The sequence below is a fragment of the Carcharodon carcharias genome (assembly GCF_017639515.1).
Source record: "Carcharodon carcharias isolate sCarCar2 chromosome 37 unlocalized genomic scaffold, sCarCar2.pri SUPER_37_unloc_1, whole genome shotgun sequence".
Classification (NCBI taxonomy): domain Eukaryota; kingdom Metazoa; phylum Chordata; class Chondrichthyes; order Lamniformes; family Lamnidae; genus Carcharodon; species Carcharodon carcharias.
In genome coordinates, this window is record NW_024470758.1 from 4,988,515 (window position 1) to 5,007,192 (window position 18,678).

General features: G+C 45.2%; 4 protein-coding genes and 1 non-coding gene across 5 annotated transcripts; 3 read left to right on the forward strand and 2 right to left on the reverse strand.

Annotated features, from left to right (window-relative positions):
* The first annotated feature begins 852 nt into the window (after positions 1-852).
* Positions 853-1,837, forward strand: LOC121274499 (late histone H2B.L4-like). The gene is made up of 2 exons (XM_041181838.1): positions 853-874; positions 1,431-1,837. The coding sequence occupies exons 1-2, from the start codon at positions 853-855 to the stop codon at positions 1,778-1,780; spliced, it is 372 nt and encodes a 123-aa protein (XP_041037772.1). The 3' UTR covers positions 1,781-1,837.
* A 717-nt stretch (positions 1,838-2,554) lies between these two features.
* LOC121274536 (histone H2A-like) lies at positions 2,555-3,147 on the forward strand. The gene has a single exon (XM_041181876.1). It carries the CDS (start codon positions 2,645-2,647, stop codon positions 3,035-3,037), a length of 393 nt encoding a protein of 130 aa, XP_041037810.1. The 5' UTR covers positions 2,555-2,644; the 3' UTR covers positions 3,038-3,147.
* A 775-nt stretch (positions 3,148-3,922) lies between these two features.
* LOC121274569 (histone H3-like) lies at positions 3,923-5,848 on the reverse strand. The gene is made up of 3 exons (XM_041181907.1): positions 5,563-5,848; positions 4,856-4,896; positions 3,923-4,455 (listed from the first exon to the last, which is right to left on the reverse strand). Exons 1-3 carry the CDS (start codon positions 5,846-5,848, stop codon positions 4,042-4,044), a joined length of 741 nt encoding a protein of 246 aa, XP_041037841.1. The 3' UTR covers positions 3,923-4,041.
* Positions 5,849-6,665: 817 nt separating this feature from the next.
* On the reverse strand, positions 6,666-7,352 carry LOC121274516 (histone H1-like). The gene has a single exon (XM_041181853.1). The coding sequence runs from the start codon at positions 7,329-7,331 to the stop codon at positions 6,666-6,668; it is 666 nt and encodes a 221-aa protein (XP_041037787.1). The 5' UTR covers positions 7,332-7,352.
* A 5,115-nt stretch (positions 7,353-12,467) lies between these two features.
* On the forward strand, positions 12,468-12,539 carry trnam-cau. The gene has a single exon. It is a non-coding gene; the product is annotated as a tRNA-Met (tRNA).
* Positions 12,540-18,678: the final 6,139 nt, after the last annotated feature.

Consider the following 18,678-nt stretch of genomic DNA (forward strand, 5'->3'; position numbering starts at 1 on the left):
CATGACCATTGGCTGTTCACCAACCCTCCCTCTTCCAGAATTCCCTGCAGCCTTCCGAGACATTTTTGACCCTGGCACCAGGGAGGCAACATACCATCCTGGGGTTTCTTTTGTGGCCGCAGAAACACCTGTTTGTTCCCCTTACTATTGAATCACCTATCACATGTAGGCCAGCAATTCTTTCCCTTTCCTCTATTGCAGCAGAGCCAACCGTGGTGCCATAGACTTCTGCTTTCCCTGCCTCCCTCTACTCTGCCTGGTGGTCACCCATTCCCTTTCTGCCTATTCAGTCTTTAACTGCAGTGTGACCACCTCACTGAATGTGCTGTCCCTGATAATCTCAGCATTGCAGATGCTCCAAGGTGAATCCACCCGCAGCTCCAGCTCCGAAATGCAATTAGCCAGTAGCTGCAGCTGGACGCGCTTCCTGCACACATGCTCACCAGCGTCACTGGAAGTGTCCATAAATTCCCACATAGCACAGGAGGAGCATATCACGGGTGTGAGCTCTGCTGCCACGAGTTCCCTTTAAATTGAGCTTGTTAGTTACTCCGTTTTAAAGAATACTAATTGCACTAGGGTCCTTATTCCACTTCAACCACTCCTACAACAGTCCAAAGTCCTCACACTATTTTGTTTAAACTAATGGACTGCAGCAGTTTAATTAATATACTAAGTATAAGTACTTACCTGACCTACTTACTGCGTCATATTTTGAATCGTGATGTCACTTTGAACTCCACCGCCTGCAGGCCCTGAGGGTACGACTCACCTCTCCAGACTTGGCGTCCGTCAGAGGGAGAGAATGAAACCCCCAATCACTCACATGCACCGCTAACTGACAGATGCACAATGAGTCTCAAACACGATCACAGTGAGATACAGAACGACATCAACAATCACTTTCAGTCCCAGAGACTGACAAGCACAGAATGAATCCCAGACTCTCTCACTGTAGCACGTCCTTGCAAATAGTGAATGAATCCCAAACTCATGCACAGTATCAGAGTGAGTAAATCCTACACTCGCATACTGTTACAGATGGAATCCCGCTTTCCCGTCTAGTCTCTCTCTGTGGAGAAGGGACCCTCGCAAAACAATCAGGCGGCATTCTCCGATGTATAGTAAAAAACTGAGGAACTGGGGCTGGAGAGACTCTTTGTAAAATGTATTTCCTGACTAAAGTAAATGGACTGATGACGGGGTGGGAGGAGGCGTGGGGGCGAGAAATCACAATCTGATTGGCCTGTTTCCATATCCAATCCTGAAATTATATACTTAGAGGCTGGTTTAGCCTTTAAACTGTCCATTTAGTGTCATCTTTTCCCAACCCTTCATTAGCAGAGATCTGGGACACTGTCTATTTAATCAGCGCTCGGAAGGGGTTTGGTTTATTTCTGTGTCTGAAAGGGAAGATGGTTGATGAGAAGAAACCAGCTCCCAAGAAGGGAGCCAAGAAAGCCTTAAAGAAACCGGTAGCGAAAGGCGGCGAAGGTTGAGGAAGGAGAGTTACTCCATCTACATCTACAAAGTGATGAAGCAGGTTCACCCCGACACCGGCATCTCATCTAAGGCCATGAGGATCATGAACTCGTTCGTGAGCGATATTTTCGAGCGCATCGCGGGTGAGGCTTCCCGCCTGGCCCATTACAACAAGCGCAGCACCATCAGCTCCCGGGAGATCCAGACCGCCGTGCGCCTGCTGCTGCCCGGGGAACTGGCCAAGCACGCCGTGTCGGAAGGGACAAAGGCGGTGACCAAGTACACCAGCTCCAAGTAAAACCCCCCAACTGACTGAAAAACACATTCACAACACAACGGCTCTTTTAAGAGCCACTCACAATCTCTACGAAGGAGCTGCATTCGGCATCTTCGTACTCGACTATTATAATAGAAAATAATTTCCACTGCTGTTAGTGTCTCCTGTCCTGTAACCCAGACACTAACCCTTTAATTAGCTCATCGGTCTTCGCTTTGGGCTGAAAGCTGTTATTCTGTTATCATCACAGTCTTTAAGTGACCTCATTAGCTGCTGTTTTAAGCGGTAATGGTCCCTTCCCTCAATTCCTGAAATAGTCATTTGATTCATCATTTTATTAACAGTAATTTTCCGCAGGGTTCCAGCCGGAGTGGGATTATTACAGAGCGGAATAAGGACAGTCTGAAGACACGATCCGCTCCCTGTTTTCAGCGAAGGGCGTTCGGTTCCGATTGAAGATTAAACGGAATTTTTCCCTCCTGGGAATTCGGGAAACAGGGATTGATTCCCGCCCGGGACAGTTAGAAAGCGACAGGAGAATGAACCAAATTAAAACAAAATGTTAAAACCCGCGCCTGCGATTGGTGACGGCACGAGCTGAATAAAACCAAATAAAGAGAAGAGGTTTGAATTCTCAGACCAAGGACGACATTTATTTCAATCCGCTCCTTTACCGCAATGAAATTGGCGGGATTTTTACAATGGACACATTCTCTGGTTCTGACGGTTGGCAAATCTTCTGCTTCCAGTGATCTGATTGGTGAATAATATAGTCAAATAAGGTGGTTTGAACAGAGACCAATCAGACGAGTTTTCAGTTTATAAGAACAGTAAACGCTGGAGAAATTGTTCATTTTCTGCCGAAGTGTTTGTGAGATTGTGGAGATGTCTGGAAGAGGAAAGACCGGCGGTAAAGTTCGGTCCAAGGCTAAGTCTCGCTCCTCCCGGGCTGGACTGCAGTTTCCGGTGGGCCGTGTTCACAGGCTCCTGAGAAAGGGCAACTATGCTGAGCGTGTGGGTGCCGGAGCCCCGGTCTATCTGGCTGCTGTGCTGGAGTATCTGACGGCTGAAATCCTCGAGCTGGCCGGTAACGCGGCCCGGGACAACAAGAAGACCCGCATCATCCCCAGACACCTGCAGCTGGCCGTCCGCAACGACGAGGAGCTCAACAAGCTGCTGGGAGGGGTGACCATCGCTCAGGGCGGGGTGCTGCCTAATATCCAGGCCGTGCTGCTGCCCAAGAAAACCAGCGCCGCTGCGGGCTCGAAGACCAAGTGAAGCGGCCATTCTTTAATCTAATAACCCTAAGGCTCTTTTCAGAGCCACTTAAAGGATCAGTGAAAGGGTGACCTATTTCAGTCCGCGGCCGTGCCGAATTTGTAATTGATTCTGCACCAATAATGGCAAAGCAAGAACTCAACGTTTGAGATGTATTTAGATGAGCTCTCGAAACGACATAACTAAAAGGTCTACGGGTCAAGTGCTGGAGAATAGGATTAGAGTAGATAGGTGCTTGATGGTCAGCACGGATACGATGGGCAGAAGGACCTGTTTCTGCTGTATAACGCTATGACCTCTCTAGTGCAACAACATCCTATAGGGGCAGATGAGATGTGTCCCAGCTGCTGTGGAAGGCAAGGGAGGAGATTGCAGGGACCCTGTTATTAAGTTTCAAATTTTCTCTGACCACAGGAGAGGTGAAAGGGCTGGAGGTTTCCATTATTCAAGAAGGGGGCTAGGGATAAACCAGAGAACTATAGGCCAGTGAGTCTAACATCAGTGGTACGGAGCCTTTTGAAAAAGATTCTGAGGGTCACAATTTCCACTTGGAGAGGCAAGGATTAAGGATATTCAGTCCGGCAAGGACAGGAGCGGCCTATTTCTTTGCTGTATAACTGTAACTAATGACAACCATCAACTATATCTGAGCACTCGAGGGTTACTCTTGGGTACTCGCTTCTTGCTCCTAGTGTTACCTTATAATGAGTATTGACTTCCAAACCGTACCTCACCCTGTGCCGCAATTCGTTGAATAAAAATCCCAGAGCCCTAAAATATTCGCTGTCATAACCTAAGCTGCAATTGATAACTGCCTCATCTGTATTCTCTCAATTCTACAAGCGCTGTGCAGCCAAGACAAATGAACTGGTGTAACAGAGAATAAATTGTATCTTCGAGATTTCTAAGTGTTGGAGTGGTCAACAGGAGATCGCAGCTCTTTCATTTGTCGATTTAGTGGCTCTTAAAAGAGCCGTTGTTATACTTGGTGCTGAAGCCGGGTTTTAGGCGCGTTCCCCGCGGATGCGGCGGGCCAGCTGGATGTCTTTGGGCATGATGGTGACTCGCTTGGCGTGGATGGCGCACAGGTTGGTGTCCTCAAAGAGCCCCACCAGGTAAGCCTCGCTGGCCTCCTGCAGGGCCATGACGGCCGAGCTCTGGAAGCGCAGGTCTGTCTTGAAGTCCTGAGCGATCTCTCGCACCAGGCGCTGGAAGGGCAGTTTGCGGATGAGCAGCTCGGTGGATTTCTGGTAGCGGCGGATCTCCCTCAGAGCCACAGTGCCGGGTCTGTAGCGATGAGGCTTCTTCACTCCGCCCGTGGCTGGAGCGCTCTTCCGGGCCGCTTTGGTAGCCAGCTGTTTGCGGGGAGCTTTCCCTCCAGTCGATTTGCGCGCTGTCTGCTTGGTCCTGGCCATTTTCTGAACAGATTCACCACAATCTGAGATACAAGAACTATTAAGACAGTCTGCTCTAAAATCCGCCTTTTTAAACTCTGTGAGGAACCGCCCCGAACAGTAATTGGCTGCAGCCTTCCGCCCAGGCAGTTTCATCCAAATCTAACCAATGAATTAATCCCTGAAAACTCAGCTCCCCATTGGTCGAGTTGTTTTTAATTGCTCATTTCAAAAATTCCGCCTTTTTTATGCAGCCGTTTACCGTCTCGACAATAGACTTAGTTCTACACTTTTTTGAAAATAATACATACAACCTTTCACTCTCACTCACTATTTCCTCACCCCAATGAAATTCCAGTTCATGTAACCTGTCCCGACAATTTTTAAGCCCGGTATCATCCTGGTGAACCTGCTCATTTTTGACAGAAACACCAGTCTGTATTTTGAACTGTGTAAAGGCAGCGCTGAATTTCCGAGGCAAAAATTGAAGGACTGTCCATTGCTCCCGACAGCACAACCAACCCTCGAAATCGACGCTCACGTCAGGGAATGCAATCGGTAATAAAATAGAACCGGTGCTGGGGGCATCAGACCCCTTCCCCTTGCCCTCATTCTGGGCTGTTCATGCCGATAACGAGTGGCTCGAATCTCCCGCTGTTCCCGGTCTGAGTCTTCACGAACATACGTGCGAATATTGTGATTAGGAGCAGGAGGAGGCCACTCAGCCCATCGAGCCTGCTCCGCCATTCAGTGAGATCATGGCTGATCGGATTGTAAACTCAACTCCACTGACGGATTGAACGGCTGGTGTCAGAAGGACAGCCGGATCCTGTCATTGCTACCTAATTGTTCATCTAAAACAAAACCGATCGAAAATATGAGGCAGTGGACAGACTTTTCAGTGTCAGTGCAGAATGTGCCATCCGGATAAATAAACGATTAATCAGATTCTCAGTATATTCCCCGACAGAACAAATCAGGCACTAACATTCCCGATCACAGCGCATCCCAGCTCCCGTTCCCAGGTCTCTGCTCTCTCTGTGAGGCCGTGGGTGGCTCTTAAAAGAGCCTTTGTTGTTGTGTTCGGTAGAAAGTTTCGAGTTGTTCAGCCGCCGAATCCATAGAGAGTGCGACCCTGGCGTTTCAGAGCGTACACCACATCCATGGCAGTGACCGTCTTGCGCTTGGCGTGTTCAGTGTAGGTGACCGCATCCCTGATCACATTCTCCAGAAAAACCTTCAGCACCCCACGAGTCTCCTCATAGATCAAACCCGAGATCCGCTTGACACCGCCACGGCGAGCCAGGCGGCGGATTGCTGGTTTGGTGATACCCTGGATATTATCACGAAGCACTTTGCGGTGCCGTTTTGCTCCGCCTTTACCTAGTCCCTTGCCTCCTTTCCCTCTACCAGACATGATGATTCTTCAGTCAGATCGCTGCAAAATATGAGACGAGCTGTTTCAGGTTCCTCTTTTATAAAGCCCGCCCCGACCTGACTGAGAAAGGGACAGAGAGTGAGAGGCGGGGCGGGGAGGAGACTGAGTGACAGATAGATTAGAGGAATCCAGCCCCGCCCCCTGCCTGCTCGAACCGAAATATTTTTTTACATTCTCGTCAATGGAAGTTAACACAGCGCTCGGCACAAAACTTATAGATTGTGGCTCCATGTTCAACAGTTCTAGAAACCTGCAGCTTTTAAATGCAGATCTTTACAAATAAAATTCTGTAATATTCCAGCCCAAGTGCATAAACTTCACCCCGTCAAATCCGCCTGTTTCCACTTCACTCCCAGCTTCTGTTCTATCCCCACACACCTCCCCTCCAGGCGGGTTGAGCAGTTTACCGACACCTCACTCCAGCTGAATTAGACAAACTCGTGTGTTGGGCTTTGAGTTGTAACGCGGGGTTTCTCCGCCCGGGTTACTGTCTTACACACTCTCACCCTGAATCTGTGAAAAGGATACGAGCAGAAACTGACAGAGCAGCTGAATAAATCCCCAGTTACAATGGGGCACGGACACCGCTGTTTTATTGCAGTGGGGGAGGGGCTGGGTATAGTGCATGTCAGTGAGATACTGGTAATTTTCAATTTAATATAAATCATTTCGGTGCGAAACCTGCTCCCGGCGACGGGGCAGGGACATGATTCGGGGATCAGCTCTTTCCTGAGAGACGTGGGTGGCTCTGAGAAGAGCCTTTGTGTTCAGAGGTTTACACTTTGCTCGGCTGGTTTCACTTCTTTCCTGGCGCTGCTTTCTTAGCCTTTGCTGCTTTCACTTTGGGTTTGGCCTTCGATTTATCCACTTTTTTTAAAGCCTTTCCGCCCGTGAGCTTCTTGGCGGGAGGTTTTTTCTTCAGCGCTGCTTTCTTCACCGCCTTTTTTGGAGTTGCCGCCTTCTTGCTGCTTGTTTTCTTGACTGTTGCTTTCTTCGCTGGGGATTTCTTGGCTGCTACTTTCCTGGCTGGAGATTTCTTGGCTGCTGCTTTCTTTGTTTTCACCTTCTTGGCCGCTGGTTTCTTTACTAAAGATTTCTTGGCTGTTGGTTCCTTCTTCTTTCCCACTTTCCCCTGGGATTCCTTCTTAGGGATTTTGAAGGAACCGGAGGCGCCCTGTCCCTTTACCTGCACCAGGGAGCCGCTCTCCACCTTCCTCCTGATACTTAACCTGATCTGGGAGCCCAGCTTCCCCACATCGACACCGCTGCCAGACAAAGCTTTCTTTATCGCGGCCAGGGACATCCCCTTGCGATCGCTGCAACCCGCCACAATCTTCAGGATCTGTTCGCCTAACTTGGGACCGGCTGCCTTCGATCGGGGAGCCGCCTTCTTCTTCTTGGGAGATTTGACTTGAGCGGCAGCGGCTGGAGGAGCCGTTTCGGCGGCTGCAGTATCACTCATATCCGAGACTCTGTGGAAAATCTCTCTGACAGTCAGAACTGGATCAGAAATGAAACCAGTGGTGGCGGCTCAGAGCAACTTAAAGGCAGAGAGCGGACGGGGCAGAGACAACCTGCTGTCAGCTCCCGGCTCCTCCAGCCTCTCTGTGTTTCTCTCTCCTCATAAACTCCCCAATTCCAGTTCAAATTGGATATTTCAGATTCCCACACCCGCTTCCTTCTGTTAACAAAATCCGAATCTTTGTTGTCGAGAAAGTTCCATCCGAATTAAAGGCAGCAATTTCGATTTAAACCCGTTTCTTTGCTGCTTTGATCGCGCCCTCTCAGCCGAGCGCTGACTTCTTCTCTGTGTTTCCACTGAAATCTTGAAATTAATTAAACCTTTGCCTTAAATTTTCTCTTCAGGGCTGAGCAGAGGAGCATCGCGATCCAATTACAGGGAAATCTTGTGATTTTACACAAGAAGGACTCGGAAATCTGGCGCTGAGTCCGGACACACAAACACAGTGACATTAGCCTAACCCGCACGCCCCTTTAACTCACTCTCGCTGATACAATGTTCACATCTGCACATTGACAGGGCAAACTGTGTCTCGGATTTACAGCTCCCAGGACAGGATTTCCTCTCCTCTCGGCCTGTGCTGTGGATTCTCGGGAATTAGTTGTAGTTTCCCAGCTTAGTAACTGTTAAACCCTCTGAGATCCGAGCTGTTCACAGTTTCTGTTCCTCAGATTCAGGAGACTGCAGCCAATCACAGCTGTGCCTGCGTTAACCTGTAACTGGTTTAAATTACGATCTTGTTCAGAAGCAGATTTATTTTTTGATAATTTGAAGATACTGATTTTGTGCACTCAGCCACTAAACAACACTATCCCGCCTTCATGTGGAGTTCAAAAGAGAGGATGGAGGGATTGTTAGAGACAGAGTGAGTGAGGGCGGTGAGACACAGACAATGCACCAGTTGCAGAAATCCTTGTAAACTCTGGTTTTACCCAGAAAGATCCTCATGGAGAGGCAGAAGCTGCAGTCTCAGATTGCAATGATATTGTAACAGAGACATATTATTAATCCCACACTCAGGAAAAAAATGCTGTATTTTAACAGAAGAGAGGCAGTATAAACTATATGGTCCAGTTCTAAAAATTGTGCAAGGTCAGAGGGACCGAGAGTCTTTAGCTCTTTGAAGGTGAGAGGAGACTTTGAGGGAGTGGTTAGGAAAGCAGATGGGATTTTTGGTTTCATCAACAGAGATGCTGAGTATAAAAGCAGGAACGTTATGTTTAACCTTTAAAAAGCTCTGGTTAGGCTGCAACTACAATATTCTATCCATTTCTGGTCACCACACTTTTGGAAGGATGAGAGTCTTTGAGAAGGTGCAAAGGAGATTTACTAGAATATTTCCAGTCGTGAGGGATGATAGCTGCAAAGTTTGTTTGCGGAATCCAGAGCTGCTCTCCTTGAAGCAGCCGAGATTGACGGGAGGTCTGAGATAGGTGAACAAGATTGTTTAGATCAGATAGACAAAGGAAAGCAGTCCCCGTTAGCTGAGAGTAGAAGGCTTAGGAGAAACGGATTTAAAATTTAAGACAAGATGTGCAGGGGGGATGTGTGCAAGAACTTTGTTATGCTCTGGGTAATGAGCTGGATCTTGATCCCTATGGGCATTGTGGAAACGGAGATGGTGAATGATTTCAAATGGAAATTGGGTGGGCGTCTGGGGGTAATAAAGTTGCAGGGATAGAGCAGGAGAATGGGACTGACTGGATTATTCTACAGACAGTCAGTATGGACTGGATTGGCCGAATGGCCTCCTTCTGAGCAGCAATTTCTCCAAGACTCTATGACTGTATGTCTCTATGACAGTCTCAGTGGGTGAGAAACAATGGCCCATGTTTAAACCTCGGTTCCCTGTTGTACACCTTGAAGCTCAGGGCTGTTGGGTATCACTCTCAGTGAGTGAGTGTTTCACTCAGATTGAATTAATCTGGAGAGTTCCTGTCTGATATTAACTTGTGCACAGTCCCAGCAAACACCCCGATTCCCGGGTTCCTTCAATGATTCTGTAGGATTGCTTTGTGAAGACATGCCCCTGAACACCAAACAAGCTGCACAGAAAGATCCCAGGTTGAGTTTCTTAACGGGGCGAGTCCCAGTTTTCCCCGTCCCCTTTCCCATGATCTCCAGATCATTTGCTAATCTCGGATAAAAGTGAATTGGAGAACGTTTCACTGCAAAATTGTTTCATGGAATGTTGTAGAATTCTGCGCATGCGTAATTCCGACCCAACAGAGCTCAATGGATGGGAGTGGAAGAGCGCATGCACCTGGCTCTCCCCCAGCTCTACCTGGGACTTGAAGAGCTGCCAACAGAAAGATCACAATCCTGGGGGGATGGAACAAACAGCAGCCTCCTGGGAGGAGGGAGACAGAATGGCAAGAAGTTGTTATTGAAAATCATTGCTGCTTTCTCTCCACAAAGCAGCAGTGAATATTCCTTGTTGAGTTCCAACTCCCCCGGTGTTTTGATATTGGACAGTGAGGAGTCGGAACAGAGTCGGACAGTCAGGATGTGAGGTGTCAGACAAAGAGCAGCTATTGTAGGCACAAGGTGAGAAGACAGGCACATTTGAAACAGTGGCTGTTTGGTTTCGGTGGCAGTTTTATCAGTGGAGATGGCAGCGTAGCAGGAATTTAGAGTTCCAGGTTAATGAACATAAGAACAGAAGGAATAAAGAGCAGGAATAGGCCACTCGTTCCCTTGAGTTTGCTCCACCATTCAGTAAGGTCATTTTTGATCTGATTGTAACCTCAACTCCACATTCCTGCCTCCCCTCGGTAACCTCTCACCCATTTGCTTTCAAGAGTCTACCCTTGCTTTAAAAGTATTCAGAGACTCCGCTTCCATTCTCTTTTGAGGAAGAGAGTTCCAAAGATTTAAGACCCTCAGCGAGAATAAAAAGTCTTCTCATCTCTGTATTAAATCTTTAATCTTTCAGAGTTCCAGCATTTGCACTATTTTGCTCTTATCTTACAGTGCTGTTGGTGCTTGTGGAACTGACGTCTCTGCTGTCTGTGAGTGATCTGTACTTACTCTGTGAGAACGAGCTGGCTGCACATCTCCTTTTGTCATGGAATCACTAATTTGATTCTGCTGTTGTCAAATATTTGCCTGTAGGAAGAAAAAGTTACTTATAATAATCCAAAGAGAGAGGAGGTAGCAAATACAAAATAGACCAAAGCATTTGTTTCAATTAATAGTCAATACAAAAAAACAGAAAATTAAAAGCAGCAACTCAAGCAGGGTCTGGTCTGAAGGGCAATTAGGGATAGGCAACAGATTCGGGCCTTGTCAGTGATTCCTACATCCCGTGAACAGATAAAAATATAAGTGGATCCCAAGTGTGGGAAGTAGTAATTTGACCTGTGCAGAACTCCCTGCTCTGTCACTCAGTCCCATTCATGGAGCAGTGGATTGTTTCTGGATGGCAGGAAATTGTTGTAAAATAATCCAAATCCTTGGTCTGCAGTAGCTGCGTGTTGCAGGACTGTCGTGGAATCAGTCACTGACTCTGTTCAGAGTGGAAGAGAGAAAGAAAGAGAGAAGAGAGAGAAGAGAGAGAGAGGAAGCAAATCGTCCTCTATCCTGAAGGTCTTAATAATAATAAGAATAATGGAGACATTCAGAGACAGAATTAATCCCATTTCCCCTGGCAGTAATGGGGTCCAATAGACACAGAATGATTCCCACATTGACATTCAGTAACACTGCCTGATACAGAATTAATCTCACCCTCACATATAGTACCAGGCATTGACCCATAAAGAAGAAATCCTACTCTCACAAACTGTTCCAGAGACAGAGATGCAGAATGAATCCTACACTCATAAACACTATCTGTGATGGACATATACAGAACAAATCTCGCTCATGTCTATTAACAGAGTTCTCAGGATGTATCGCACAATCACATTCACTCCTAGAAGGTAACAGATACAGTCAAGAATTGACGACTGTTTTCCAGTTGCGGCTTAACCAGATTTTCACACAAGAAGAGGGAACATCTGAACACAACATGGAACACATTAACATGACAGCGAACATCAAGACCCCAAGAAGAAAATATTTTCCCAACAGAAAACATCTTCACTGAGCAACAGAGAACATATTTACAGAATAAGGAGCATCTTGAGACAACAGAGAACATTTTTACACAGCTGGCAATACTTTTGCACGACAGGGAGGTGCGTTACACAACGGTGAAGATCTCTCAACAGCAGAGTGCACAGTTACACAACAGGGAGCACACTTTATGCAACAGGGGCACAGTCACACAACGGAAAGCATTGTTAAAAAACAGAGGACACAGTTACACAATAGAGGGCAGAGTTACACACAGAGAACACAGCTCCACAACAGAGGGCATAGGTAAACAACAGAGGGCACTGTAACACAGCAGACAGCACAGTGACACAACAGATAACACATTACACAACAGAGAGCACAGATAGACAACAGAGGGCACAGTTACACAATTGAGGGCGGAGTTATAGAACAGAGAGCACAGTTACACAAGAGAGCACAGTTGCACAACAGAGGGCAGACTTACACAGCAGAGGGCACAGTAACACAGCAGAGAGCACAGTTGCACAACAGAGAACACAGTCTCACCAACAAAGATCAAAGTTATGCAACAGAGAGCACAGTTATACAACAGGGTGCCCATACACAAAACAGAATGCACAGTTACAAAAAAAGGGCACAGGTCCACAAGAGAGATCACCGTTGCACAACAGGGTGCACAGTTACACAACAGGGTGCACAGTTACACAGCAGAACTCATTATTACAAACAGTGGACATCTCTGTACAGCAGGGAATAGTTTAGACAAATGATCAGTTTCTCTACCTCAGTGTCTTGCTAATTTGCTCGGCATCTTTCTCTGTCATCTTGTGTATCCTGGCAGCCTCTTGCTGCCTTTTTGTCTGTGTTTTTCTGTCTGTTTCTGGTGTTGCAAAGTGGAATTGTGCAGCCAAGGTGATCCTCCCAACACATTTTCTCTCGCTCAAAAGCACAAAACAATTGACTATTTATCTCCCTAATACACAAAGTTACATTCATCCACTGTTAACAATGTGCAGCAGAGTGGCGCAGCGGAAGCGTGCTGGGCCCATAACCCAGAGGTCGATGGATCGAAACCATCCTCTGCTATTTATATTCCCACAAACTTATCTGATTTATCTTTACAGTTTGCACGTCTTAACATTGGAATCTCGCTTCCTGTAAACACTTCAGTTTGCAACAAGTATCCCAAATTGTTTTTATTCACACGAGGTCACTAGCTGCAATTGCTGCAAACACACACCAGCCGAGACCAGCCCATTTCTCGCAATAAGCTGGCACAGCCTGAATGTTCTTCTCTTGTTCACTATCACTCCATCATTTCCTGAATAAGAAATTTCTCAGATGGAAAAATATCGTGAAGTTGATATTTATTAGGTGCAGTATGTCCAATCTAAATGACACCCTGCAGTAATCCATCATTTTAGTTTGGACAACAGCTTCCTTCACTGCGACATGTACCATTGAGGATGAGAGAATCATCATAGTAAAGACAGCATTATGTCAAAGGCAGTTAATCAATATTTGGGCAGATATCACAATTCCTGCTTAATTATTGGTTTAAAAGGTGGAATTCAGTTCCAAATTCACCATGAAGTGAGAAAGTGAAGTTTCCTTCCTTCGGCCTTGGGTCAGACACCTAATGTACTGAAAACACCTTTGAGTGCCTCTGATTGTTTTGTTTAGCCTTTTGGTAGCTGTTCACATTTTCATTTCTTTAGCTTCCTGCTCATTCTGCCCTTACCGACCTTACTTAAGGTGAAAATTGTTACATTTCTGTGACCTTTCCCTGCCTCTAATATATTTTAGTCACTCATTACTAGGTGCTCATTTACTTTCAGAATATTAATTAACTCTCTCTCGTTACTTATTAATAAATCTAATATAACATTTTTCTCTTGTGGTTTCCAAATCAAGGTGGACGGCAGGAGAGGGTAAATGACAAAAGAGTTGATGGTGCCAGGTTAAGGTAAATGGACAAGTAACAAAACCAAAGATGTGTCTAAAGGAGGTGTGAATGATGGGATGATGAACAGCTGTCATCCAAAAACATAAACAAGATAAAAATGTGAATATCCAATGGAGAAGATACATAATGGGGATTGCGATTACATTCTCAACTTGTTGTACTCAATGTTGAGACTGGAAGATTTTAACGTGCTCAATTTAAAGATGAGACATGGTTCCTCGAGTTTACACTGAGATTCATTAGAACACTGCAGGATACCAAGGACAGAAAGGTCAGTGTGAGAACAAGATATAAAATTAAAATCACAGGAGATTGGAAACTCAGTGTTGTATTTGCTGACTGAGCAGATGTTCATCAAAGCAATCATTGAAACTGCCTAAAATCGATCAGACCATCATTGTGAACAGTGAATACGGGGTGCCAAATTGAAGAAAGTACACATAAATCACTGTTCCAGCTGGAATGAGTGTTTTGGTGAGGACAAGTAAGATTCCATACCCACACTGCTAATTTACCTTCCTTTTTTCTCAACTGGGTATCTCTCTAATCTGTGATTGACAGGGCCCTCAAGCATTTCTGTTCCATTTCACGAGCTCTGCTCTCACCAATTCGCTCTCTCCCAGAATGCTTTTAGGCTTCCCTTGTCCTCACCCTCCTCCCCTACACCTTCCACATTGAATGGATCATCCCTTGTCATTTCTTTGTAAGGCTGTGAGTTGTGGTCTTGAATGCTCTGTGGAAAATAGTGGTGCACGCCGATTAAAAATAAACTTTCAAGAGTAAACACAGGAGGGACAATGTTTTAAGGCTATTGTAAAGGAGAATGGGAATGGGGCTAATTTGCTTCTAAAGAACTTGCACAGAAACTATTAACACAAAAGCTTCCTTCCGTGTTAGAGTTTATAATGAAATGGCCGATAACGCTTCCCAGAATGCTCCGGGAGATATAAAATGGCCTATATATAAAAACAAAAAAACTGCGGATGCTGGAAATCCAAACAAAAACAGAATTACCTGGAAAAACTCAGCGGGTCTGGCAGCATCGGCGGAGAAGAAAAGAGTTGACGTTTCGAGTCCTCATGACCCTTCGACAGAACTTGAGTTCGAGTCCAAGAAAGAGTTGAAATATAAGCTGGTTTAAGGTGTTGGGGGGTGGGGGGAGAGAGAGAGCGAGAGAGAGAGAAGTGGAGGGGGGTGGTGTGGTTGTAGGCAAAAGCAGTGATAGAAGCAGATCATCAAAAGATGTCATAAACAACAGGACAAAAGAACACATAGGTATTAAAGTTGGTGATATTATCTAAACGAATGTGCTAATTAAGAATGGATGGTAGGGCACTCAAGGTATAGCTCTAGTGGGGGTGGGGGGAGCATAAAAGATTTAAAATATTTTAAAATAATGGAAATAGGTGGGAAAAGAAAAATCTATATAAAAAACAAAAGGAAGGGGGAAACAGAAAGGGGGTGGGGATGGAGGGGGGAGCTCAAGACCTAAAGTTGTTGAATTCAATATTCAGTCGGGAAGGCTGTAAAGTGCCTAGTCGGAAGATGAGGTGTTGTTCCTCCAGTTTGCGTTGGGCTTCACTGGAACAATGCAGCAAGTCAAGGACAGACATGTGGGCAAGAGAGCAGGGTGGAGTGTTAAAATGGCAATGTCTCCATTGCCTACATTGTCTACATTGTAGAGACACATTGGAGAGACCAAACATAAACTGGGCAACCGCTTTGCAGAACACCTGCGGTCTGTCCGCAAGAATGACCCAAACCTCCCTGTTGCTTGCCATTTTAACACTCCACCCTGCTCTCTTGCCCACATGTCTGTCCTTGGCTTGCTGCATTGTTCCAGTGAAGTCCAACGCAAACTGGAGGAACAGAACTGGCGGGGGTGGGTGGGATGCAGGGAATTGTGGGAACTGCAGCCACCATGGGCAGATGTTAGTAAGTGTTTTATTGCAGGTTGATTGTCAGTGACCCGAAATATGAACTCCTTTCTCCACGGATGCTGTCTGACGTGCGGCGTATTTCCAGCATTTTCTCTCTTTATTTCAGGTTGCCTCTATCCACACGATGTTTTCAGTGAACTATTGCAGGTGTTGCTCAGAAAACCATGGTCCGAAACTCAAACTGACAAATGAAGAACACTTCAAAAGCGGAATGGATGTTGCAGGTGGAAGCCGTTCCTCGCTTACTTTGAAGGTAGGTTCTTGTTGGCTGACTTAGAACTAGAGAGTAGAGAGCGGGGAAGGTGATGGGTTTAACCGCGAGTACTTTTGAGAACAGCAGTGCTCAACCATTCCTGATAAAAGGTTATTAACTGTTTCTTGTACAGTAACAGAGACTGACAGGAAGTAGATTTCACATTCACATGTAATAGCAGATAGTGACAGACAGTGTTAATTCCACCCACACTCATATATTGTTAGATTGACAGAGAATTAATTCATCGAGTCATAGAATGATTACAGCACAGAAGGAGGCCATTTTGCTCATTATGTCTATGCTGGCCTTCTGAAGGAGCAAATCACCTCTTGCCACTTCACTGCCTTTTCCACATAGCCCTGCACATTTTTCCTTTTTGGATAATAATCTAATTCTCTCTTGAATTCTTTGATTGAACCGGCCTCTACTACATTCTCAGGCACTTCTCTGATCCACATACTGCATGACAAGGTTTTTCGCCATGCTGCCATTGCTTATTTTGCCAATTAGCTTAAATCTGCATCCATTGGTCCTCTACCTTTCCATCAATGGAATGGGAATAGAAGTCTCTCTGTCTATTCTGCCACACTAGCCACACCAGAGAATGACAGAAAATTAATTCCACATACATACAGTAATGTATATTATTGACTTTTTATTCAAACTCACTTACAGTGATAGACTCTTAACTGAGAGCTAATGTCACACTCAGATCCAGTAACAGACATTGACAGGAAGACAATTCCACAATCACACATAGCAACCAAGACTGTCAGAATTTAATCTGACACCCACTCACAGTAACTGAGACTGGCAGAGAATGAGTACCACACTCACAGCATAATTGAGGCTGACAGGTACAGAATTAATTCCGCATTCATGTACAGCAACAGAAGTTGACATGTAAGGTACGAATTCCACACTCTCAGACAGTACCAGAGACAAAATGATTGAGATTCAATTTTTCACTCACATGACAGAGGCTCATAGTTAATATCGTACTCATATACAGTAACATAGATTGACAGATGATGAGTGTGGAATTAACTTTCTTGAAGTAGCAGAGCCTGAAAGGAGTTATTTCCATGGCCTGATACAGTAACAGAGACTGACAGATACAGAATCAATTCCACGCTCTGATACAGTGACAGAAACTGACAGAGTTAATTCTATATTCACCCACAGTAACAGATTATCATCCAAAGAGTGAATTTCACACTCATGTACAGTAACTGACATGATTGGGTAGAAAGCTAAATCTGCACTTGCACACTTGACAGAGATTGAAAGTTAAGGTTAACACAATGGGAAGGATCTGAATGCATTGGAGAGAGAGCAGAAGAGGTTTACGAGAATGGTTCCAGGGATGAGACACATCAGTTATGAGGAAAGATTGTAGAAGTTTGGACTGCATTCTTTAGAGAGAAGGCTAAGAGGAGACTTGATAGAAGCTTTCAAAGTCATGAAGTGTGTGGAAAGAGTAGATATAGAGATACTGTTCTCGCTTGGAAATGGATCGAGAACCAGAGGGCATGGTTTTAAAGTGTTTTGCAAAAGAAGCAGCGAGCCGTTAGGTTTTGGAATGCACTGCCTGCAAGTGTGCTGGAGGCAGGTTCAATTGAATCATTCAAGAGAGCATTGGATGATTATTTGAATAGAAACAATGTGCAGGGTTATGGGGAAAAGGCAGGAGATTGGCACTAAGTTAAAATGCTCAGAGAGCCAGTGCAGACACGATGGGTCAAATGGCTTCTTCTATAGCATAACAATTCTGTGATTCTGTGAATTCACACTCACAATAACAGAGACTGACTGATAGAGAGTTATTTCACACACTCAGTAACAGAGGCTGACAGATTGTTCGTTTATTCCTCAATCACACACATTAACATTGACAGACTAATATGACTAATTCCTCTCAGTCTCTGTTGTTGTAAGTTAATCCCTCACTGAAATATTAATGGAAATTGGCAGGTTCTTAATTGTACTCCCAGATGTCATAACAAAGACTGGAAAAGAGAATTCCACACTCACAGTAACCGAGACTGACCGATAGAGAGGTAATTCCACATTCACATACAGTAACAGAGACTGACGTGTTAATTCCATATTCTCAGACAGCTTGAGGCTGACAAAGAGTGAATTCCACACTGATATACAGTATCATAGGCTGTTTGAGAGTTAGTTCCACTCTCAAAACCATAAAAGAAACTGACAGGGATTTAAATTACACACACATTCAGTGAGTGATGGACAGAGAATCAATTCCACCCTCACATGCAGATCAGACTGAATTAATTCCACACTGAAATACAGCCAAAGAGACTGACAGAGGGTCAGTTCCACACTGACAAATAAAAAATATAAGAAAGAGAAGCAGGAGGAGGCCATTCAGCCCATCAGGCTAGCTTTACCATTCAATGAGACCATGGCTGATCTGATTGTGGCCTCAAACCCATTTTCCCACCTGCCCTATAACCCTTGACTCTCCTGTAGATGAAAAATTCTGTCTAACTCGGCATGAATATATGCAATGACCCAGCCTCCACTGCTCTCTGAGGTGGAGAATTATAAAGATTAATGACGCTCTGAGAGAAGAAATTCCTTCTCATCTTCGTCTTAAATGGGATATGTTTACTTTTGAACTGTGCCCTCTGGTTCTAGTTTCCCCACAAATGGAAACAATCCTCTCAACATCTACCCTGTCAAACCCCCTCAGAATCTTATATGTTTCAATGAGATCACCTCTCATTCTTCGAAACTCCTATGCTGATCAGCTCAACCTGCTTAAGCATTCCTCATAAGACAATTCTTTCATCTCTGGAATCAGTTTAGTCAAACTTCTCTGAACATCCCCCTATGCAATTATATCCCCCTTTAAATAAAGAGACTCCAATATAACACAGTACTCTTGGTGTAGTCTTGCCAATGCTGTGTAGCTGTAGCAAGACTTCCCCACTTTGATACTCCACACCACCCTTGGAATAAAGGCCAACATTCCATTTACCTTCCTAATTACTTGCTGCAGTGATTCATATACAAGGAGATCTTGATTCCTCTGTA